This window comes from Electrophorus electricus, chromosome 2 (assembly GCF_013358815.1).
Source record: "Electrophorus electricus isolate fEleEle1 chromosome 2, fEleEle1.pri, whole genome shotgun sequence".
In the NCBI taxonomy this organism is placed as follows: Eukaryota; Metazoa; Chordata; class Actinopteri; order Gymnotiformes; family Gymnotidae; genus Electrophorus; species Electrophorus electricus.
This window is the reverse complement of record NC_049536.1, coordinates 18536988-18562125: the sequence shown is the minus strand read 5'-3', so window position 1 is coordinate 18562125 and position 25138 is coordinate 18536988. Positions and strand designations below refer to the sequence as shown.

General features: G+C 41.8%; 2 protein-coding genes across 4 annotated transcripts in view; one reads left to right on the top strand and one right to left on the bottom strand.

The window, feature by feature from the left end:
- LOC113581240 (collagen alpha-3(IX) chain-like) overlaps positions 1-20815 on the bottom strand; it is a 35906-nt gene extending 15091 nt beyond the window's left edge. The window contains exons 1-17 of one of the 3 annotated variants that reach the window (XM_035534860.1): positions 20605-20815; positions 16489-16571; positions 14754-14825; positions 13814-13943; positions 9983-10379; positions 9499-9579; positions 8702-8719; positions 6662-6754; positions 5527-5562; positions 4368-4439; positions 4064-4108; positions 3838-3873; positions 3307-3330; positions 3133-3186; positions 2922-2984; positions 1908-1949; positions 1289-1345 (exon numbers count right to left, since the gene is read on the bottom strand). In XM_035534860.1, coding sequence (XP_035390753.1) covers positions 1289-1345; positions 1908-1949; positions 2922-2984; positions 3133-3186; positions 3307-3330; positions 3838-3873; positions 4064-4108; positions 4368-4439; positions 5527-5562; positions 6662-6754; positions 8702-8719; positions 9499-9579; positions 9983-10379; positions 13814-13943; positions 14754-14825; positions 16489-16571; positions 20605-20633 — 1332 coding nt within the window. In that variant the 5' untranslated portion in view covers positions 20634-20815. Of the gene's footprint in view, positions 1-1288; positions 1349-1907; positions 1950-2921; positions 2985-3132; positions 3187-3306; positions 3331-3837; positions 3874-4063; positions 4109-4367; positions 4440-5526; positions 5563-6661; positions 6755-8701; positions 8720-9498; positions 9580-9982; positions 10380-13813; positions 13944-14753; positions 14826-16488; positions 16572-20604 lie in introns of all 3 variants that reach the window. The other 2 variants (XM_035534871.1, XM_035534863.1) reach the window with 2 other exon arrangements.
- Positions 20816-24184: 3369 nt separating this feature from the next.
- The window catches only part of fam135b (family with sequence similarity 135 member B), a 49796-nt gene continuing 48842 nt past the window's right edge, over positions 24185-25138 (top strand). The window contains exon 1 of the mRNA XM_027016250.2: positions 24185-24582. The gene's annotated coding sequence lies outside the window, so the exon portion shown is untranslated. The remainder of the gene's footprint in view (positions 24583-25138) is intronic.

Sequence of the window (25138 nt, the reverse complement as noted above, 5' to 3'; positions counted from 1 at the left end):
TTGACACCTTCTTCAAGCTCCCTCCCGCATGAATTAGTGATGCAATGACACACGGCTAGCCAAGAACCCACCTGACAGCCAACTGCGCAATGGCTAACGGCCGCCAGGAAACTGGGTGTGTATGTGAGGGGGGTGTTTGTGTAGAAGGGGTGTATTCCTCCACACTTTAGCCTTTAGAGATGCAAATACCCTCAACTTCATTTAGAAATTTTAATTTGTGGTATTTCGAGCAATAAACTGCACGCTGCACTGGATTGACCTTTCATTGTCACACTGCTGGCCATGAATAGGGTCAGTTAAAGTTCTAATCAGGAACTGGGCCAGGTATAAACAAGAAGTGGGACAGTTAAAGGTATAAACAGGAAGTGAATGAGTTCAAGGTATAAAAAGGAAGGTTAGATGAGCTGAAGCCTCTAGGACACATTCAGCAAGATTACAGGTGTATTGTATGTACTGAGACTATGTTTGTGAATTCAGCATTAATATGTTTATTTGTATTTTTTGCCATATGTCCTATACATTATAGGTCATTTAAAAACTTTATTGATATCAAAATATTTTATGGATATCAAAGTAAGGTATGGTAGTAAATGAAGACACAAAAATAATCAAATGTAGCCCTGGAGTTTTATTATTTCACTCTGCTAAGGCCCTAGAGTAAAGGAAATAGCTGATTTAATTCATTTAGTCCCCCTGGGTCAGATTAAAGGAACAGTGATCTAGTGTGTACTATAGCAGGTTCTACACATCCAGCCCACACAGCAAATACTTCTAGCATTACATTCAAATCTACAGTTTACGCGGGTAAATGCAATGTGATGGTGACAGGTATAGGGTGCAGATGTGCAAAAGTTCAAAAGTTAAAAAATGTAAACTCCTAATATGACTTTGTATCACTAAGTTAATTTTAGTAATTAATAACACCTACTTGAGCTAATTAGCAAAGCCAGATGGTTGGAACAAAATCCTGACCTGGGCCAATCCCTGCTAAGGCGCCAGGCTGTATGCTTCTTGCCTATTCTGTTATGATAAGTCAGCGGATGGACATGGCATTGCAGATTCTGGAATCTGTTTTAGTGGAATGAACCTGTCGTGAATGCACAGAAGGTGTAAGACTGAGCTGATGGTTATAGTGACCGTGGGAAGTACAACCTCTGCAGAGGTGCAGTACCTCACTGCTCATATAAGGAACATAATGGTTGCAGCTCCTGACTCTGTACAGGGGCCGAGCCGATTTACCGGCATGCAACGCACCCTAGGACATCCCTCCATCACTCTGACCTCCTACCTTTATGCCGGGGAGACCTGGAAGTCCCTGTGGTCCGGCCGGACACGTCATCTGACACTGCTAACACACATGCCACACACAGGCACACACACTCACATCAGTTGTATTCAGGTATATTCTGCTGAGATAAAGGTTGTACGAACAAACATGGTAGAAATATTACATCCACTCATCACTGAGCACAGAGAGAAACTCCCACACTCGGCACCAACAGTTTTCATCAGTGGAATGGGACTGATCTAGGATTAGTTTTCACAGTGCATAGTTCCTCAGCACAAAACCTAGAGCTGGTCATAAGTCAGCACTAATACTCTGAGCCTGAAACTGTAGCATAACCTCTGGATTGGAATCAGTTTTAAACACTTAAATCAGAATTAAATACCAAATACTTTTTATTTATTCATTTTGCTTTATTTTAGCTGATTCATCCTGTCAAACATAATTGTCAAACATGATGACTAAATACAGCAAATGCTAACCAGCCTAAAAAAATGTTCATTGCTACTTCACGTAAGAATACGGGATGTGAATAAGAAAGCAGGGTGTGAGTTGTGGATTTAGGTTGGGTCCTGGCCTGTGCTGAATGATGAAAGAGGAGCTTAAAGCTGAAATCACTCACACTCTCCCCGCTTCCTTCAGGATTCCCAGCACCTGCAGGCCCCTACGAACACAGCACAGCTACAGCAGCAGTTTCCACACACATGCACTACTCACACTACTCAGCCATTAGCGACAGTTAAATTATACTCCTCTTTATAAACACATGCATTCATAAATAATATGAGTATTATTATTATATGCATATATACACACCCACCCCTCAACATATACCCACAGACACACACACACACACACACACACACACACACACACACACACTCTGTCTCTCTCTTCTCACACCACTCAGCTACAATTAAGCTCCTCTCAGATGTGTCTTTCAGATGTGCTCTCACGTGTAAGCTGCAGCTTTACTCTGCATCCAAAGCAGTGAGAGAGCAGCACCTGCCTTATGCAGACTGTGTGATCCAAGGAATGAATCAACAGGCATTCTGGCAGCTAGCGGTACACACACACACACACACACACACACACACACTCACACACACATGCACTCACACGCACGTACTGACACTTACTCTCTCTCTCTCTCTCTCTCTCTCTCTCACACACACACACACACACAGTTGTTCTGAAACAACATTTGAAAAAATGATAAGGCGGCCTAAAACGGGTGGCTAAAAATGGCACGTCCGTTCTGATAAAGTGCGAGCAGAGACAGAGGGCACAGCGTAGCTCCCCGCGGCGCTCCAGCACTGCTGTGCTCCCTGCATCTCCTTCTTCAGTCCATCCACATCTTCTGGATGGCAGACTGATGAGTTCAATCAGACGTGGTGCAGGAAAGAAAGGACTAGAGCCATTAAGAGGCGGGGGGGCCATTTTTAATGGAGCATCATACACACACTCTTAGTAAATTCTGAGCCTTCCTCAGAGTCCTCCTGTTCAAACAGCTCCTCAATGGCGCTACACTAATGTGGTAGAGACATTAAAGACTTACACAAAGACATGGAGTGTCCTCAGATCTAAATATTGCCTAAGATACATTAAACTGCAGCAGAAAATGCTAAAGTCTTACTGGTGGACCAGGGGGTCCTGGTGGTCCTGGAAGACCATTGGATCCTCTTGACCCAGGAGGACCCTGTCAAACAAACAAATAAGCCTTTGGGTTGGGGTTAGAAAAATTAGACTAATCAAAGTCTGGAAAGCTTAGTATTCGTACACTATATGGACATCTATTGGTTATTAATAACTGATGTTTGGTTTGAGCACTGGACCAAGAAACCAACCTCTGGTCCTATGTTGCCTTCATCTCCTGGGATACCAGGTTTACCTGGAGGCCCCTGAGAAAACAAACAGGATAAACAGAGACATACACACAGGCAGATGGGCAGGCAGATTCATCAAAAGGGAGCCTAAATAGGCCTGAACATTAAATATGAGAGAAGAACTCAGCAACATACAGGAGGTCCAACAGTTTCAGGCCCCTGGACAGAGAGAAAACAAACATCAGCAATGACAGGTATACACCACCATAAAGTCGTTCTCTCTATCTATCTATCTATCTATCTATCTATCTATCTATCTATCTATCTCTCTATCTATCTATCTATCTATCTATCTATCTATCTATCTATCTATCTATCTATCTATCTATCTATCTATCTATCTATCTATCTATCTATCTATCTATCGTACACAAGGTTTCCAGACACATGGGACATTTACGTGATTATGCATCATCTATAATCTTTTAGGAGGTGGATCTTGTCTGCTGAAAGATCTTTGTCCAAAATGTCCTGTTTCTCAGGAAACCTTGTGTACTTCACTGCGATTTTCATTCTCTCTCTCTCTCTCTCTCTCTCTCTCCTTCTCTTTCTCTCCTTCTCTTTCTCACTCTCTCTCTCTTTCTCTCTCTCTCTCTCTCTCTCTCGTCTGTGTGTGTGTGTGTGTGTGTGTGTGTGTATGTCTGTGTGTGTGCGTGACAAACTTACTGGGGGTCCAGCTGGCCCTGGGAAACCTTGAAGCCCCTACATTCCGAAAACACACAAGACATATTAGGATGTCTTCACATATACTCCACAGAATATCTTTAAAGTCGGTTTACTTTGAAAACTGAAAAGAAATATTTTCATAAATTCTACTACAAATCCTTTGATTATGACTACAAAGCAGGGTTTTAAAGGCAGAAAGAGGAGAGTGTTTTTAGAGGGGTCATACCCTCTCCCCTACAGGTCCTCGAGGGCCCATTGGTCCCATTGGCCCCTGTATGGAGCAGAGAAATCAGTCACACTACAGGGATTATGTCCAACACTTGAAGGCATATGCAACAGAGATCCCGCAACAGGCTAGCTAGTAATGTGCATGACTGAATGGATTCTGAGAGTCTTTTACAATTACACTTTCACTGGTATTTAAGCCAATGTGTAGTATATGCGCACAGAAAGGTACAATTACACACACAGGCAGGCACCCAGTCACAGGGCTGCAGTATTGCCTGAAGAGGGGCACTGATAGTACTTACAGCTGCCCCTGGAAGACCTGGAAGTCCTCTCTGCCCTGGTAGACCAATCTGACCCTGTTCGCCTTTACTACCCTAGAACACACACACACACACACACACACACGCACACACACGCACACACACACACACGCACACACACAGCCGTACCCCCCCCACACACATGCACGCGCACAGCCGTACCCACACACACACACACAGCCACACACACGCACACACACACATCCGTACCCCCCCACACGCACGCGCACCCCCCCCCACAAAACAGCTTTATCACAGTGTGACATCGGCCACCGCTGTGGTTGCTTAGTTACGCCACAACATAGCCAGTCACGCTAAATCAATTAGAGCCGCTCTCCTGTTTTCGGTTGTGTGTCCAGCCCCGTGCACCAGCGCCCAGCAGTTCCTGGGCACCTGTTTCCACCCTGCCTGAGCAAGCAGTAACTCAGGGCCATTCTCTACTGCTAGCCATACTGACAGCTGCCTTCAGTGGTCTTTTTGACCGAGTGTGAGCAGAGGTAGAACTAGGCAGGTAGAACAACTCCTATTCATATTCTAATTCTGATTCTGCTCCTATAAATACATGCTTGAGCTCAGAAGGAGCCAGTCAGCAGGAGTGATTAAAGCACCGAGGGTTTGGCTGGGTCACTCATCTTGACCGACCAATCATTATAAAAATCCGGATTTCTGTATATTCATGACGTCTGAGTCTAGGCTTATAAGATCTTTCAATCGAGAATCTCCTCCAGTAGGGAGTTGTTTTCAATACCGAGACTCTTAGTAGTCTATGACCTCACATCACATGTTCGAATTGTTAAGATCTGTTTCCTACACATCTAGGAACCAGAATGGAGGTCAGTAATGATTGGACACACATTAGCATAGGTCTGCGTTTTTCCAAAATCCTATTCAATGTTGAATCTTCAATCGCATTGTAATTTAATTCAAAAATTAATTGGTTACACCCGGCCTCTGGCATTCCATTCCACCTTTTGTATTAATATAACCCTCCTAAATGTTTTGTAACATCCTAAATGTATGGTTTCTATCTATTCTGGAAAGAACACTAACATTCTGAAGCAGGAGGGCCCGTGATGTTTTATAGTGACACCAAAGTAAAAATGTATTGTATTGTTAGACTTAAATATGTTGTCTTACTCACAGGCACACCAGGAGTGCCAGGGTTGCCTGGAATACCCTGCAATAAAAGTATGCAAGCAAACAAACACAAACAAACACAAACACAACAACATGGTGTGAAAGTCAGCTATCATGAGTTAAGAGACCAGACTTGTGTGTTAGCAGGCATCCAATCTCTAATGAACAGGCTCTACAGTACAGAGCGGAGGACTATGTTTCTAACAAGGCGCTAGGGAGGACGACAAAGGAAGAAATATCTCCTGCTGTCTCGTTGGGTCTCACTGGTGATCGAGATAATGAGACCAGGGCAAAAACTGAAATATTAGTGCTAAAAATGGTCTTTTGAGAGAGGATGGGGAAGGTAGAACAGGGCATGTTGGATGAGGGCAGGGTCACACTGAACTTCAGGGCAAGAATCACTGCCTACATGAAACATTGAGAAACGCTGAGTTTATGGTTTTATAAGGATTCTTGTTATTTTAGAGGCTAACTTTTGAAAACATCCTTTTCAGGGGAGTCATTATCTCAGTGACCGACAGAGGCCTTCAGAAACGCATTCAACCTAGTACGTGTGAAGGTCCTGCCTGGGACTGATGACTATGTCTGTATGAAATTTGCTAACATCACCATCAGATTAACATGCAAACTCTTGTGTTTCTTAAATGCATACAGTAAACAGACTGCTGTCATTGGAATGAAGTGTAACAACATTAGCTCACCACTAGGCATACCAGCTAATTTAGCTGTGAACATGTCAGTCACGCTCTTCATCAAAATATATACGTTATCAAAAACGTGTCTAAACAGCATTTTGCTATCCACCCAAAACGTCTAGTGCAGAAAATATCAATCTTATCAATGTCTGCTTAAAGGGGAGATTTCTTTTTATTTCATATGTCTTTGATCTGAGACTCAGCAGTAGACAAGTGTAAGATTTCCTGGATATGTATTTCGTGAGTCATGGTGTCAACATAATAAAACTGCATTAGTCTGCTTGAAACTTGGCCTTCTTCACAGCTAATTGGACAAGAACATACGTGTGGTTAGAGCCTGTTCGGGAGGTTTTGGAAAACTAGCCAACCCAGCCTTTAAATTGGGCAGCAGAGAAAAAAATCGTAGCCAAGAATGAAAAAAACAAACAAAAAAAAACCACATACGTCTCTCCCGTCGCGACCGTCCTCTCCTGGAGGGCCCTGAGGACCAGGAGCACCCTGAGGGCCCACTGGCCCCGGGATGGGTTTGGGGTCCGGCTAAGAATGAAAGATGCAGCAGAAAAATGAATATGAGAAAGACAGGAGTGTCAGGAGAGCGCAGTGATCTATGTTTCAAAGGACGACAAAGTAGACAGATAATGCTGAACTGTCTGCACTACAGGGATATGCTGGAGCTAATACACACCAACACTATCCTATACCTAAAACATTATCATATACCTAAAACATTATCCTATACCTAAAACACTATCCTATACCTAAAACATTATCCTATACCTAAAACACTATCCTATACCTAAAACATTATCCTATACGTAAAACATTATCATATACCTAAAACACTATCCTATACCTAAAACATTATCCTATACCTAAAACACTATCCTATACCTAAAACATTATCCTATACCTAAAACATTATCATATACCTAAAACATTATCCTATACCTAAAACACTATCCTATACCTAAAACATTATCCTATACCTAAAACATTATCCTATACCTAAAACACTATCCTATACGTAAAACACTATCCTATACCTAAAACACTATCCTATACCTAAAACATTATCCTATACGTAAAACATTATCATATACCTAAAACACTATCCTATACCTAAAACACTATCCTATACCTAAAACATTATCCTATACCTAAAACACTATCCTATACCTAAAACATTATCCTATACCTAAAACACTATCCTATACCTAAAACATTATCCTATACCTAAAACACTATCCTATACCTAAAACATTATCCTATACCTAAAACACTATCCTATACGTAAAACATTATCCTATACCTAAAACACTATCCTATACCTAAAACATTATCCTATACCTACAACACTATCCTATACCTAAAACATTATCCTATACCTAAAACACTATCCTATACCTAAAACATTATCCTATACCTAAAACACTATCCTATACGTAAAACATTATCCTATACCTAAATCACTATCCTATACCTAAAACATTATGCTATACCTAAAACACTATCCTATACCTAAAACATTATCCTGTACCTGAAACATTATCCTATACCTAAAACACTATCCTATACCAAAACACTATCCCATACCTAAAAGACTATCCTATACCTAAAACATTATCCTATACCTAAAACACTATCCTATACCTAAAGCAGGCTTTTCTCATTACTGTCACCAAGAGGAGGACCTAAAAGCCCATAGATCACTGTGCTGAATATAGTTTTTATATTTAAAACGTCAGTCTTTCGAAGCTAATATGCCCCACATACCCCCACATGCAATTACATGCTCCTGTCACGTTGTCCTGCACTAAGAGCTCAGGCAGCTTTACGGGACTCTAAATTTAATTCCCGTGTCATAAATATATAATTATCATCTCTGAAGCTGAAATTTGTACAATTATATATGCTAAAGAACAATGTTGTCTGTGTCCCAACGAAGCCAGGGGCTTTTCACCTACTTGGAAATGGTCTCCAAATCAATAAATAACTCCAAATCAATACAATTTGCTCAACCTAAGGGGTAGTCCGAATGGAATGACCCATGACTTATTGAGGAATAAACCTCAAACTCTCCCCTGGAAAGTGTGGCCTTTTTTTTTTTTTGCTTGTTAGTGAATTTTCTATAAAAACATGCACTGCAAGAGAATATATCAGCCTTTAAACAAAAACAAATCAGTCTTAAATGATTAACGATCCCTCTAGAATAGCCCTTGCCTTTTTACTATCAGCCTGCTACTGAAGGCTAAAAGTGCTTGCTAATGCGAATAAATCATTTTGAGAATAAATCATTTTGAAAAAGAGGGTGGTAATGGGTGTTGAAACCTTCCTGGATTAGATCATCATCATTACCTGCCACACTCTGCTGATCGGAGTACACAGCGTGCACAGCAGAAAGCAACAAGGTCAATTAAGCAACAAAGCGCTGGAGTAGATTATTTGCTTAAAAATGAAAACATAAATGGAAAAAAAATTAAATACCTCAGCATTGGCATACATCTGAAGAAGCAAGGAGAGAGAATGAGAAATCATTTATAGAGTTAGTAAAAAACGCCACCTGCACCTCAACAGAAGAATCAGGGGAAAAAATGAACATACTTTCAAAATGAGAGCAGTGATTGGCCAGCAACAAAAGCGGAAACATAAACATGGTTACCAAGGCTAGGAAAGCCTCTAAAGAAACTAGCACAGCTAGCAGTAGCTAACGTTAAAGCTTGGAACGAGCAGTAATTATGGTGATGATTTGCAAAAATCCTAAGAGATTACTTTGATCATACATTGCATGTTAATAAAGGAAATTATTCACTTATGAATAATAGTAATAATTAGTTAATCATTACTGGCAGTCCTAATTTTTGTTCGGGAAGACCTCTTTAGTGTTTAGTCTAACACATCAGTTTTCACTAACTAATTGTAACTAATTTTTACATTTTAACTAATAACTAATTTTCAATCCGACTGTCAAAACCTATTTACTTAATTGAGCGTGTTAGGCAGAGAAAACAATAAATTATGCAAGAACCCCTGCACCATACAAGCCATTATATAACTATTAAAGAAATTAATCAGATAATATAACAAATCTCACATTTTTATCATTGCTATAGATACAGCGGACAACTGTGCTATGGTTTTCAGGACCAATCTATTGATTACGATGTAGAAATGATTAGTCTGTCAGTCTACGAATAAACTACAAATATACTTCTTCTGTTACTTCTGTTAATTTGATGTACATCATCTTGAGCCAGTAGAAATGGAGAAGCTGGCGTGATTACCTCGGCCTGGGGAAGCTCAGTGCAGCTCTCTCTCTGCGCTCTCTTTGGATCACAGTGAATCAGCATCCACTGCAGTTCAAACTGGGGTGAAAAAGACAAAGCCAGAGATAGACAGCCAAAACATTACATTTGAGCTAATCTGTAACCTCTAACCATATCACTGAAATCCGACACTGGGCATAATTCATTTTTGTTTTGCGATTATGCCTGCATCTGTGAATTTGGTACATGTATGTGTTAATGGCAAATACAATAAGCTAAAGCTATTAAAATATGAAATGTCACATCCTGTACGACTGATTACAACTGGTAATGCACTGAAGATCAGGCTCACTAGCAATACTTGACATCTCTGGTAGAACTGGCCAATTAGCTTTACGCTACGGATGCTAACTTTGCCTTATCGATTTTCATCTTAACCAGATAAGCGTTCTCGGCGCGAAGTGCTTGAGCTAAAACGTGGATCAGAGGCATTGGTTCATACCACCACGGAGGTGTTCGGGTCCGCATCCAGTCTACCGATCAGAGTGTCTCCATCTGTGCTGACGTAACCTTTGCTTTTGATGGGCTTCTGGTCGACGGGCTGGCAATCAACGTAGAGTGTGACCAGCTCGCTTTCCACACCGATCATCACTTTGTGCCACTTGGTATTGAAGAGCAGGGAGAGGCCCTGGAAGGTGACAGTCTGCAGGTCCCCGTCCATGGTGGTGAGGAAGAACTCCAGGGCCTGCTGATCTCCGTTCAGACGCATGCCAGCCTGCTTGACGCTGTCCTCGTCCACCACCTGCCACAGGTTCCACACCTTGTTCACCGTGTTCTTGATCATGCGGAATGTGGTCATGAAGGAGTACTCCTCCGGGAAGCCCCTCGGGAAGTTCAGCCTTGGGAGATGACACCATGGAAAAATGGAATGACACCATCATTTCTAACTGGGGTATGGGAATTATCAATGTAGACAGCTAATTTGGCTAAGGAACTCATTTACATTTAATGTCATTTAGCTGACAAAATCAACTTAGAATTATGTCTGAGTACAACTTGAGCAACTGAGGGTTAATGGCATTGCTCATGGGCCCAGTAGTTGAAATCTAGCAGTGGTGGGACTTGAACTGACAACCTTCTGATTACTACTCAAGTAACTTAAGCAGCTGCCACTACTAACTGGGGGAGGGGGCAATTCTGTTTAAATGTATTCACTGCAATTTCAGTTCTGCCTGGCCCGCCATTGAGTATAAATTCATCTTGCAGCAGGCACTGACAATCTATTTGTTATCAGAATGTTTATGCACGTGGCTTTGTAACTCAAACTCACGTGTTTGCTAAGTCGCACATTCTCCACAAGGGGGAGACCTCAAGCAAAGGGCATGATGAGTGGCGCTTCACATCACTGAATCTGTGTGTCCTTGTTGAATAATTAAGTTGATATTATGCGATGAATTTATCACTTAAGTGCCAGGATAAGTGATCTTGACACGAAAGAACTAAGCCCACTGTGGAACTGACCACAACCTTGCAGATGAAAATTTACAAAATAAAGCTCTAACATATGTCATCTTCTAGAATCAGAATCAGAACCACTATCAGGATTTATAGGCCATATATGCTCACACACACAATGAATTTGTCTATGGCTACAAAGCAGACCTTGCAATCACTAAATCACACCTGTTCCTAAATGTTCCATGCATACGCACACTCACACAGACATGAATAGCCACAGACATACAGGTATGCATACTCGCACAGGCAGGAATACACAAGAAACATGTTTATACATACACACACGCATGGACCATAAATACACATGGATACACAAGTACACACACACACTCTCATATGGATGTGCATAAAAACACTCATCAAGGCCTGAATCCACACATACAGACATGCATACACACAACTTTAGAAGCTCCTCACATACACAGCTGATAAAAGTCTTCTGAAGCTTCTAAATCCACGTGTGCAAATGTAAGAAGAAGTGTTTTCTGTGTTAACATTTAACTGTGGTTACTGTGGCCATTCAAACTACTTCAGGGAACTACAACTTTTAATAATGGTGATACAGTGAATACACAATACACTGAAAACACACACACACACACACGCAAAGGCTGGTAATTTCATCACAGACACTGGCTTATTCCAAGAAAATGGACGATTACAGAGAATGAAGAACTGTCCCCTGATTACAAAGTGCTTCTTCCCTGCACCAACCCCGGTACGTGAAGCGATGGCAAACCCTACTTTCTCCATCCTCCTGGAACAAACTCACCAGGGGGAGATAAAACAGAACCAACGGGGCTTTAATCTTCAAAGCCTCACATCTCTGTATTTAGAAGATCAAATTGCCCACCTCTCGCTAGGCATCATTTCAAAGGACTGCGCTGCGAGCTTATCGGATGGTGGGTCAGGGGGTGGGGGAGGTCAGCTGATCGGAGAGTCCATTGCGCTCCGTCAGGACAGGGGCCCTAAGCACCGCTGTGTCAGAGATTTAGTCTGTCTCACGTGTATTTATAGACAGGGCTGGAGCCAGCTTCTTTTTTAGAGGCTCAGCTTGTAAATGGATCAAGGCGAAGCAATAAAAAGGGAGTTTCCTGTTGGCTAATAAAATAAACGAAGGCCATTTTCAAGAGCCTCATCACAAACCCACTTCCACTGACGCCAACTGGTGCGTGCTCTCTCTCTCTCTCTCTCTCTCTCTCTCTCTCTCTCTCTCTCTCTCTCTCTCTCTCTCTCTCTCTCTATCTCTTACTCTCTCCCAGAGGTGATGTAAATGGAAGAACCGGAGCAGTCACACTTCAAAGTTTAGGAAGCCTCGCAGGGTTTCTGTCCTTTAATGGCTTGACAGAGGTTTTGGTAACTCTCTTCTCAGTATGTCACATCATATGAACGGCTGCTGATGGAACGCTGGTCAGCTGTGGATTCAGAGGTTTCTTGACCTTATGTCATGAGTGCATTTACACTGGCGAAGTATTTTTACTTTGCAGAGGTCTCCAAACAGGCCAGCATGCAACAGCGAGTCCACCATAGCGATACAGCATTACATATTCAAATACACTTAATTATGCATGCACTAAAGTAGGAACATGCACCATCAGCAACACTACAGGGTTTAGTTTCCTGCTCCAGTATGACTGCTTGTTCAGTAACTAAGGGGAAGTTGGAGTTTTTAGATGAGGACATTAGCTTTACAGTAGGGTACACCAAGGTTGACCCTAGTTCCTTAAGAGCTTGAGTCTTGAGTAATTTCAGCATAGCCTTAATGTTGGCTTTTGGGATGTGTCCAAGAGTTAATTTGAGCATTAGTGAGGGATTAAAGGTTTAGCAGTAGTAACTAACCAAACCAGAGAGCAGAAAGGGCTCAACTTCAAACAGAAGATCGAAACATGTTTTCTGAAACAATACCCAACTATGTTGAGATAAATAACATAAATAACATAACATAAATAAAAATAGTTAGCCAGCCAGCCTATATATATATATATATATATATATATATATATATATATATATTTTTTTTTTTTTGGTTTTGGTTTTTTTCTTGAATAAATATACATCTTGGGCTCCAGATGTTATGTTTTACTGTTTACTTGTTATGTGAGGAACTTTAAGGCATATGATATGTAGGCACACCTTAAGAAACACCTTAAATCCTGTTTTTTTAGGATGTAAATCCCTATCAGATTATCACACAGATTAAACCACAAATTTGAAAAAAATGGATTTTAAGATGCAAGTCCATTACATTCAGTGCATTTAAGACCAGCATTTGGCATAATCCAGGTCCTCTGCTGGGTCTGCCTTGTGTGAAATAAGTTTACATTATTTTGTGTGTGTTTTAATTTGCAGTAAGATGCATGGGGTGGCAGTAACACCTGTGTGTAAACTGTAATCATGCAACACCTGTAACAAAGCAATGGCTGGCTTTTCTTTGATGTCAGAATATATTAAAGAGTGCACTTCCTCACAAAAGTACTGCCACAGGGCTAAGTGCTTTAGTGTGTGTGTATATATATATATATATTTCACTCTTTCTCAATGTGGAAAGGTGGGCTCCACATTGACAGAAATGTAATGTCATTTTCATCATTCATTACTGCTGCTAACCCATTTCAATGTTCTGACTTCATCAGTTTAGAGAAGGATAGTAGTAACTAATAAGATAATTAAAGTAATCAGAATGGTAAAAATTAGGCTTCATTCTTAATCTTAAAACCTGGAGCGTCACACCTATCCTTCACAACATATGAGACTATGAATGAAGAAATATGTATTTGTAGCTTCCTGGGAGTGTTACTGAGACTAGGTCTCTCACCTGGTTGGGATCTGGAAGTTGGCGTCTCTGTCCAGCCGGTAGGCCACCTGGGTGTAAGTGGAGCCATCTACTTTTCTGACTCCTTTACGGGGAATCACATCCAACTGGAATTGTGTGATCAGGTCAAACCCTGTGACACACATGCACATATGGGTGTGTTTACACACACACACACACACACACATACACACACACGAAAACTTGTGAATGTGCTACACGTACATATTTGTATAAATGTGACTAAAAGACACACAATATAAATCACACATGCACAGAAAGAAATATACACACGACAGTATTTTCACAAAAAAAAACACTGCTTTATGAGGCCTTTCATTAGCTTTAACGAACGCTAGCTCTAGAGACTTTTGCACTTAATGAGAAGCAGAGTTTTTGGAACTTTGGTTCCCAGATGGATCTGACAAAATTCCGCTTACACTTTTTCCACCTAACACGCTGCTGAACTAGAGCGATTTGTGGTCACGTGCGTTCGGTAAAACCAGGCTAGCAGCAAATAATTAAGCTCTCGCTGAGAACACGGCGTTCCCACTGCAGACACTAGCCAGCCGAAGGGGAAGGTTTCATTAGACTAACACCAGGGTGGCAGGTTTCATTAGACTCCCATTAGGGCTGAAGATAAAGACAGACTTTAAACAGACCCAATCACCATTTCTATGAAATAAAATATTTAATGCTGGAACACTTAGACAGCACACAGCAAAAGATATGACTTATCACTGTCAAAATGTCTTAGTTGATTATTAGTTTTGAATAATTTTACTAATATAAGATTAATGGTTCTTGTTAAAAATGGCTTTTTAGATAACATTTCAGCCAAAAGCCCATTAAAGCCAACCCCGATGAAATGTGACATACAGGAATCAGGGGCTGCAAGCCTGGACCATTAGCGCGCACAAATGTGTCACGTGTTTACTTTTACCTGGGAGGTCGTCTTGTCCATTTCTCATGGTGGGGCAGACAGTGTCGCCGTCTAATCTGTTGAGGTCCAGTTCTGGAAAAAGGAACAGACAGCTGAAGAAGAAGCGTGCTCTGTAGGATCACATCACTCTGGATGATTGTCAGATCATTTAGAAATGCAGTTTAAGCAGGAGGCATCGGGGGCAAGTTTCCATGGGGCATAATTCTGTAGAAGGACGAATCTACGAATCTCAAATAGAAAACGGCATGTTTAGCATCGTAGTACCAAACGACATTAATGCCAAGACGCTTTTCTTTAATTAAACATGTCGTTCTGTGAACACGTGAACATACCTAGCAATATACTGATTATATTCCTCAGTATTAGGGGAAGGTCAGAGGTCAGCACAGTTTGGTGATTTCTCTACTCTAACTCATCTGTTTCAATTCATCAGTTCATTATCAGGTGGATTATTGCAGGTAGATGACAAAACTGCATCTAGAACTCGGCACATCGCTGTTCCCCGCACAAGCCATCCAACATGAAATCTTGTGAGCAGATGTCACTCACAGGCCAGTGTGCAGATGCAGTTGTTACTGGCTGCTGGGAGATGTGTTTTGAGGAAGCGTGACTTGCAGCACATCCACGTGGAAAAGCTCTGAGAAGGTCAGCCAGAGCAGATGAGCTGTGAGGCTCTTTCCTCCGCATTACCCTGTCAGCTCACAGAAGGAAGTAAAGTGACACAGCGACTGGAGGTCAGACAGGGTGAGCTACTCCCTCAGAGCCAGCGGTGCCCACACTGATGAACATCGCTACCACGTGTGTGTGTAGCTCCTGTGTCTGTGCATTTCCAAACTGCTGAGAGTGAAATTACGACCAGATTGTTTTCTGCAATCCTGTGGCAGGCCCACACAGTGCTGTCAGACCACAGAAATCACACATGCACACACACACACACACACACACACACACACACACACACACACACACACACACACACACACATATATGCATTCACACATAAACACAAACACCAGGTCCATAGCTTCATGTGTGACAGCTCCCTGCCCCCAATGCTTTTAGGCTCATCATGCTGATGGATAATCAGGAGACGGGAGATTATCTGTTATGATAATCAGGAGACGGGAGATTATCTGTTGTGATAATCAGGAGACGGGAGATTATCTGTTGTGGTCCTACAGTAGGATGCAGGGTTATTTCTGTCCTGCTGGGCCATAACCATTACAGCCAATCAGGATCATCCACATGGCAATGTGCTGATTTAGAAGCTTGGAAACACAGTTTGTGTTTGTTCATTTGTTGAGGTTGAAAATGACTGTGAGCTCATGGCTTCTCAGTTCCTTCCACTTAAAAATGCTTTCCAGCGAAGCACTGGTCAGGAACGTGGTCCTTCTGGCCAGCAGGACTCCCGATCATGTTGTCACCATGCACTGACCAGCTGCTGGGAAGGACATCGTGCTGTAGCTCTGTAGAAGGTCCCCGCAGCAGGTGTGGCGAGTCGTGAGGAAAGAAAAGACAGAGTGCCGCTGCTTCTTCGGCGATAAGTTCCTCAGTGATTTGATCAGAGAGGCACCAACCTGATCCAGGGTCTGTGGGTTTGATTCCGTTATAGGTTGCAGTGGAAAGGACCGAGCTGCAGGAGTCGACCTCATGGATTCTACGTGCTTATGGTGCATTGTGGGTGATTTGTGCAGTGACTTATGGTGCATTGTGGGCAGTTTGGGCGGTGGCTTACGTGCGAGTGCAGGAGCATACATCGCCATGGTGACAGCCAGAAGGGTCACACACCTCGCCACTATCTGCTTCCAGGCCCACCTTCTGTGGAAAGGAGAGAAACAGAGAGAAAGACAGAGAAATGTGGGATAGAGAGAGAGAGAGTCAGAGAGAGAGAGAAAGAAAACCTAGGATTAATTAAATCTCATGACATCTTCTTAGGTGGCAGAGTGTTGAAAGATGCTTCAGCACATCTGAGAATAGATTACAGGTGATGAAGAGATTACTTCTTCAGGTGATGAAGAGATTACACCTTCAGGTGATGAAGAGATTATTTCTTCAGGTGATGAAGAGATTACACCTTCAGGTGATGAAGAGATTATACCTTCAGGTGATGAAGAGATTACACCTTCAGGTGATGAAGAGATTACCTCTTCAGGTGTCGATGGCTACATGCCAACATAAAAATTACATTCGCTTACCTGTTAAAAAGGCCCTGGCCCTAACCCTAATCCTAACCCTAACCCTAACCCTAACCCTAACCCTAATAGAGTTATTATTGGTAATGAAAACAAGAACAAAAAAGAGAGAGTTCACTTGACAGGTGTGATAAAAAGAAAAACCAGAGCGCATCTTATACAGGGAGGAGTGAACGGTCGCTTTTGAGCTATCTCACTGATCTCCTGAAAGATTCCTGTTGTTGACTGTGCACAGTTTGAGACAGCTTGTGCTTTCTCAGCACTGCTTCCAGAGAGCTGGCGCAGTGGGTCAGGGGCCCGGTGTGAACCAGACACACCCTCCCCTCACGCAGATGCCCCCTCGGGCATGCACCAGTCCATCCATCCACCCATCCATATGGCTTATGGTGCCCTCTTTCCATCTTCCTTATCCAGCATTTCATTCTCTCATCACTCCATTCACTCATTTTCCTCAATTTCTCGTCACTTCATTCCCTCATCATTAAATTTACTCCTCACGCCATTCACTCATCACTTTATTCACACAATTGTCTATTCATTCTTTTATCTCCTGTCAGTGTCAGGCTTCGTAGTACCTGGCAGCAGGCAGGTACTCCCGAGAGGTAAATGAATGTGTGTTTGGATGTGTGTGTAGGGCAAAGGCAGTATTTCAGAATTCATTTATTCAGATGATCCTTGGATAATTCAGATACTTAATCAGATATCTATTCGGATGCTTCATTCATCGTAGCTGTGGTGTCCTAAAGGGTGTTCAAGTGAATTATATATTTGAGTGATTCTTACACCTAGTATTATCTTCCTGTTACAGCTTGTTACGGAAAAGTTCAATATTTCTGGAGTGGCTGTTTCCATTATATAGGGTGTGTATGTGAGAAAGAGAGAGAGACAGAGAGAGAGAGAGAGAGAGAGAGAGAGAGGTGTGCATGCATGTAAGAGAGAGAGCGGGTGTGTGTCTGTGTGTTTCCAAAAGTCTGTTGAGGGTGTGCGCATGTGTGTGTGAGTATATGTGAGTGTGTGTGTGTGTGGACGAGAGAGAGATAGAGAAAGACTGGGTCTGTGTGTGTCACAGTGTTAGAATAAAAAAGAAAGTGTGTTCGCTCATTTATGTGCATATATATGTGTGTTTGTGTGTATGCATCTGTGTGTATATGCATGTGTGAGACATATGGCCTTTGTGAGCATGCGTCTGTGTGTGTGTTTGTGTTTATGCATCTGTGTGTATGTGTGTGTGTGAGACATATGGCCTTTGTGAGCATGCGTCTGTGTGTGTGTTTGTGTTTATGCATCTGTGTGTATGTGTGTGTGTGAGACATATGGCCTTTGTGTGCATGCGTCTGTGTGTGTGCATCTGAGTGTACATACTTGTGTGAGAAATACGTGTGTGTGTGTGTGTGTGCGTGTGTGTGTATGTATATGTGTCTCTATGAGTGTGCGCGTGTATTTGTGTGTATGCCTGTTTGTGTGTATGCATCTGTGTGTGTGTGTGTATATGTGTGTGTGTGAGAGACATATGGCCTTTGGCAGCAGATTCACTGGCAATTCTTCATCCTCCTCATTTGTCTTAATTACATGAATGAGAGCTGTGTTCTGCCTCCCCCACCCCCTCACACACACACACACACACACACACACACACACACACACACACACACACACACACACACACACACACACATACATATGGCCCCTTGTCTACTGTAATATTATTTCACTCAAGCATCAGTGTCACTTGTTGGTTGTACAGGCCTACAAAGGACACACAGGGAGCATCTCCTTTAAATCTGTGACTGTGTGTGTGTGTGTGTGTGTGTGTGTGTGTTTAGAAAATAGAAACATTGCATTCTTGGTGTAGTAGTAGTCATACCTTTTGTACAAGCCTATTTTAGAAGGCACAGGTCTCAATTAGACTGCACAGGTTGGATAAAATAACAGCTAAAATAAGACAACTAATTCAGAGCACTATTGGAGGCTTCTGAAGAACAGCAACAGCTTTTCAAACCCTCCCATACACAACAATCACACTCATTTCCTCTGTCACAAACTCACTTTTTTCTCTCATCTTTGTGATTCACACACCCTCTCTCTCTCTCTCTCTCTCTCTCTCTCTCTCTCTCTCTCTATCTCTCTCTCTTAGTCTATTCAGGGAGGGAAAGGCCAGATTATCACTCCTTTGCTCTTGAAATGTTTAATGTAACAGTAATCCATGACGTGCACTATGGGCCTGCTCTTGCCCAATCAGAGAGCAGCACGCCCTCGACACCATAACCCAGACCAGAGCAGTACAGACCTGAGTATCATCAGCCATAGTGCTGAAGATGCAGGCCATTCAACCATTCTGTGACATTTGACATCACACACACACACACACACACACACAGAACATGCTATTATGCAAATAAATCCATACACTATAACATATTTTTTAAATGTGAATGAATATTAAAATAAATAAAGAAATAAAAATGAAATAATATAGGAGAATATTGTAGTAAATCAGTAAATGAATGATTACATCTGATTATATGGTTTATATGTATGAATATATACAACTACTGAGAGAACTTTATGCCTATAGTTGCAAAAAAGTAACCACATCAGAAAACAGACAATATATTTGAGTCAGGACCCTTAATTACGTTGGAGATTACATAAGAAAACAAGTTAATCTTACAAGAGTCGTTCTTAGACACAATCTGCCATCACAGAACTTCAAAGGTGCCCTGACTTTGGACATCAAGACTATAAACACTTGCAATTACTGTAACCAGTACAGTATACTACATAACTATACTATTCAGTATACCATACAACTATACTATACAACTTGTGTGCGTTTGTGTGTGTGCGTGTGTGTGTGTGTGTGTGTGTGGGTGTTATTGATCAATATCATTACTCTTGCATCATGTAACCTAATCAAAGATTCTCTTTTAAGACAGAGGAAAAAGCTAATTGTACAGATCTAAGTCATGCAGTATTAGAACCAAAGATTAAATGGATAGCTTGGGTGGGATATTATGCAGCTGTATTTGAGTGATTATAGACTTGTTTGTCCTTGTAAAACACATACGTGCACACACACACACACACACACACACACACACACACACACACACACACACACACACACACACACACACACACACACAGACCAACTGCTTCCATCAGTCCAGGTGTTATGACTGAGGGGGGGCTTTCATGTGCAGTAACACATACTTCAGATATAATTACAGAGCTGGATACAGAAAAAATGATAAGTGTATGTTCGACATGGGAGAGGTGTACTTCAGCTGGGCCCCGACGCAGGTCATGAGCCAACCTGAGCACCTAATTCTAGACAATCTCACTACTAAAGGTACTTATGAAAGGATGGAGGTTGGTTGGGCAAACATAAAACACACATACATACATACATACATACATACATACATACATACATATATATATATATATATATATATATATATATATATAGTACTAAAATGACTAATTAACAAGTTTTCTTCAATTTCCTCAAGGTGCAAAATATATAGTAGAGATCCTATTCAGGCCTCAGAGAGACAAGCACAATCCAATCAAAGAAAGCAAGTTAAAGCTGGCAGCAGACATGGCTCTCTTTGTCGCGCCAGCTGGGGACAGGAGCTTCAGTGAGCAGCTCTTACCGTGGGGTGGTGAAGCAGTGCAGAGACATGACCTTTGTCCTCCCCAGCAAAACGCGGGTGCCGTCTGGTTTGTCAGAGCGAGACCGGTACCTTCTCGAGTAACAGGTGGAACCAAAGACGTGCCACTTCCTCCGCGTGTGTCTCCGGTGCCTGCTGTCCCCCTCACTGGCTCTGGTAGCCCGTGCGCAGGGCCTCGAACGCACGGCTCACGTTAAAGTGCCTCCGCCGGGAACGACCGGCCCGCTTTCCTGGGTTGCCATTGGCTGGGAGGGTGCCGAGGGGTGGTGGCACGCGTTTATGAGTGGTACTTAAAGGAGCTGCTGCCCTGGGGTGCTGTTCTTCACGGCCACACTCTCATTGGTTCCCCGGTGTGCTAGGTAATAACACATGCCCAACAGCAGTAACTCTGCTAATGGTTAGCTGCTCTGTGGGGAGGCCTTGAAACAGACGTGAGGGAGTTAGCACACACGTTCAGATCTGCGCGCATAATTTCCTATTAAAGAGTGCTGAAGAATTGCTGAATGTGCACTGAACGAGGACGTGAAGTCTGTTTTAGAGCTGCAGAAATCAGTTATTGTTGATGATTTGTTCACGCTAAACCTCAGTAAGATTTGGATAGCCCTTGTGTGCATTTAGATCTGAAGCTGAGTGAACATATCCATACACTGCTGCGAAAACCACATTTCACCTGGTTTCCTTCCTGCACTGTTTAGTTGCATTTCTGGAAAAAGGATACATCAACAATAGCATCAATATCAATGAATTTTGGTTGTGACCATAAACTAACAATGTTAGAACTGCACCCGTATAGTCAGTAGGAATTTAGTCTGGGGTCTTGAGCAAAGTCCCACTCCCTCTCCTGTCTGCTTGCCTCTCCTCTACATCTTTCTACCCCACCACCCCTTACACTGTTTCATATACCTTGGTGCTTTTATCCTGAAGCTGTGCTTCAAAAAAACAAAACAAAAGAAAACAAAAGAAAACTAAAGAAAACAAAACAAAAAGAAAGGTTCATAGCTGGAGAAAAACGGGCTTCTTGATGCTTGGAAGCTCAGGACATTTACCAGGAGATTTATGGCCAAACTCCAGCAGTCCCCCTGCCTGCCCTGGAGCCTTGTCTTCTCTTAGATATCCTCTTGGAGCCATGTCTTCTTTCATATAATATAATTGATGTCTTATGACAGGATTTAGGACACACCTGTATTAAGACTTGTAAAAACACAGTCAGTTGCATTTTCATTTGCATAAATATGCAATTCCAGACATCTTTAATACAGGAAAGATATCTCAATAGACATCTTTAATCCAGGAATGATATCTCAACAGAGATCTTTAATCCAGGGACGATATCTCAACAGACATCTTTAATCCAGGGATGATATCTCAACAGACATCTTTAATCCAGGAATTATATCTCAACAGAGATCTTTAATCCAGGAATTATATCTCAACAGAGTTCTTTAATCCAGGGATGATGTCTCAACAGATATCTTTAATCCAGGGATGATGTCTCAACAGAGAGCTTTAATCCAGGGACGATATCTCAACAGATTTATTTAATCCAGGGATGATATCTCAACAGACATCTTTAATCCAGGGATGATATCTCAACAGACAACTCTGGAACACTTTACCTCAATCTCTCCTCTCTGCTCCTCACTTTCCTCCTTCAAATCTCATTTTAAAACACATGTCTTCCCAACACTATTCATAATTTATCTGTGTTTGTTAATTATTGTGATGTTTGTGTCAATTGTTTTTTTTCTCCTCCATCTCTGTAGTTGTAAAGTGACCTTGTGTCTTTGAAAGGTGCTATATAAATTGAAATTACTACTATTATTATTATTATTATTATTATTATTATATTTAATCCTGGAACGATATCTCAACAGACATCTTTAATCCAGGAAAGATATCTCAACAGTCAAATTTTTTGACATTCTGTTAACCCATGATAATGAAACCTAGTCCTCTACTGTCAACATGAAAGTGAAAAACATCCGAGCACATCACATATAAAATCTTTATAACAAACCTTAGAACACACCACACACTTTACATACTTTAAATGCTTATTAAACCTTCAAACCAACTTAAAATTTAGATTCACCCATGAGATCTGCTGATGAAGCTAAAATTACATGACTCAGAAACATTAAAATCTCAGTATGTCCTGACAATCACCTTGTTATTGGATGAGTTCAATACTGGCAAGCGATAACGTTAAGTGAAAATTGAAACAGCTATTAACCCAACTATTTGAACAATTTAAGGTGGAGGAGGGGGGTGTTGATGTGTGAGAAAACAACTCGTGATTGTAGGTCCCATGATTTCAGTACTCAAGACTTGTGAGGGGTGGGTGAGTGGTAAGAAAACACCTCATTTATTGTAGGTCTCATGATTTCAATGCTCAAGACATATTCTCTCCTCCCTTCCCTAAACACACGTATGAACACACACACACACACACACACACACACACACACTCACGCACTAATTAAAATGTGTGGATGTGATACTTATGAACAAGACCAGGCATGAGCTACAGACAATACTGAAGTCTTACTTTAAAAAAAATAGCTTTATAGGCGAAACACGTGATAATCTTTCCACTCTAAATTATTATTGTTATTTAGTTGTTAAAAAACTGTCTTTCAGTAACTACTATGAATAACAACAACAACAACAACAACAATAATAATAATCATCATCCTCATCATCATCATCCTCCTCCTCCTCATCATCATCATCCTCATCATCATTTCAAGTTAATTTTGACTATTTCTATTGATACATTTGACATGCCAAAAATTAACTTCGTGAGCTGGTGGTATCAAAATGTGTTAAAATAAATAAATAACAAAAACGAACAAAAATTGAGCTGCAAGTTATTTTTAGGACAACAATATTTTCTTGAAATTTTGTAGAATTTGTCTTTGCCGGATAAATATGTTCAAACTTCTTTTACATATCCATTAAAATTGTAAATAAGAACACACAAAAACACAGAGAAACAGACTGAGAGAGAGAGAGAGAGAGAGAGAGAGAGAGAGAGAGAGAGAGAGAGAGAGAGAGAGAGAGAGAGAGAGAGAGAGAGAGAGAGAGATCTGAACAGTATTGCGGGTTTTGATTCGCCTGCAGTGGATCTCTGTGATTATAACGGGCAATTCCAAAAAATTAAGAGGACACCGTGACCAGCTACAGCAAGACGCACGCGCTTTGATGGGCTCAGCAGAGGGTATAGCGAGATCATGCGCGCGGTGCGGAAATTTGCACGAGTTAAAGATCTTCGACAAATTAAAGAATCACGTCAGCCTTAAACACCCCCCCCCCCCCCCCCAAAAAAAATACTACGTTCATAAAGATCTTCTGGATCATTAATTTTTAGATGTAGGCTACCCCTTTAACAACATTTATTTGTTAATATCATAGCACTCTTAATAACACCTTAAAAAAAAACGACTTTTACATGAAACCTTTCATCCAAGAAGTAACGGCATCAAACTTTCCTCGCGACTCTAGCGAGCCGGGTGACGTAAACACGTCATTTAGGCAGTACACTCGGTGCGACACGCAATACCAAGGACAGATTTATCCGGACCTGCAAAATGATTATTCCCTCTCACCGTCAAAGGACAGAGAGGGAGGGGGAGGACCAAGCGAGTGGTGCAGCACTTAGGAGAATTGAACATCTCTAGACATGGCACAACGTGAGCGCGTTACTGGAGCTGGCCCGTGCGCCGCAGACCGTACAAGAGCTGAATGATAACCATGGCAACAGCAGCAGTAGCAGCAGCACCTCGAGCGGTGATCCGTTCATGAGCGTATAAACGGTGAAAGAGCTCCAGTCATACCGCGGCGCGTCGTTAAATAACGCTTTCTTGGCTTGGACGGGAGTGGGATTGTGATCTTAATGACATAGGACCAAAGCGGGAGAAGGGGATTTGATCACAGGGTCGCACGGCGTCCTTGTGACAGGTAAGAAGCCCGAGATTGCCTTATCGTCACGGTTCGTCCGTGAAACGGTGAGTCGCTTGGCTGCGTCCCTCGACTATTGTGAAACACGAGACCGTTGGCGAACCCACAATGTGTTCTGCGTCCGGATCGGAAGTGGTGATGTTGTAAATTCATTAAACGATTGAAGCACCGACGCCACACAGATTTTGGAATTGTGGTTTTATTGTAGTTGTTTATTTATTTGTTTGTTTAGTGCTGCAGTACTCTTAAAGACAAGTAACACTATGTTGTGCGGCTTTCTGGCCTTTGCCAGCAGAGAGAGTAGCCTTACATATCTAATATGAACGTATGGAATGCGCATTATGTTAGTATAAAGGACGGACCATCTTTCTAGTTTAAGAGCCATGTTTTTTTCTATCTTATACAGTCATTACTGACGATTAGTAAGTCATAACTGTAGGTCGCAGTAACACTTGCGACTAACTCGGGTTTATGCGTTTTGGACAGCTTTAAGGGTTTTGTGGTGCGCACTGTTATACGCTGGGAAAGCAGCGTGAAGAAAATATTTATTGCATGT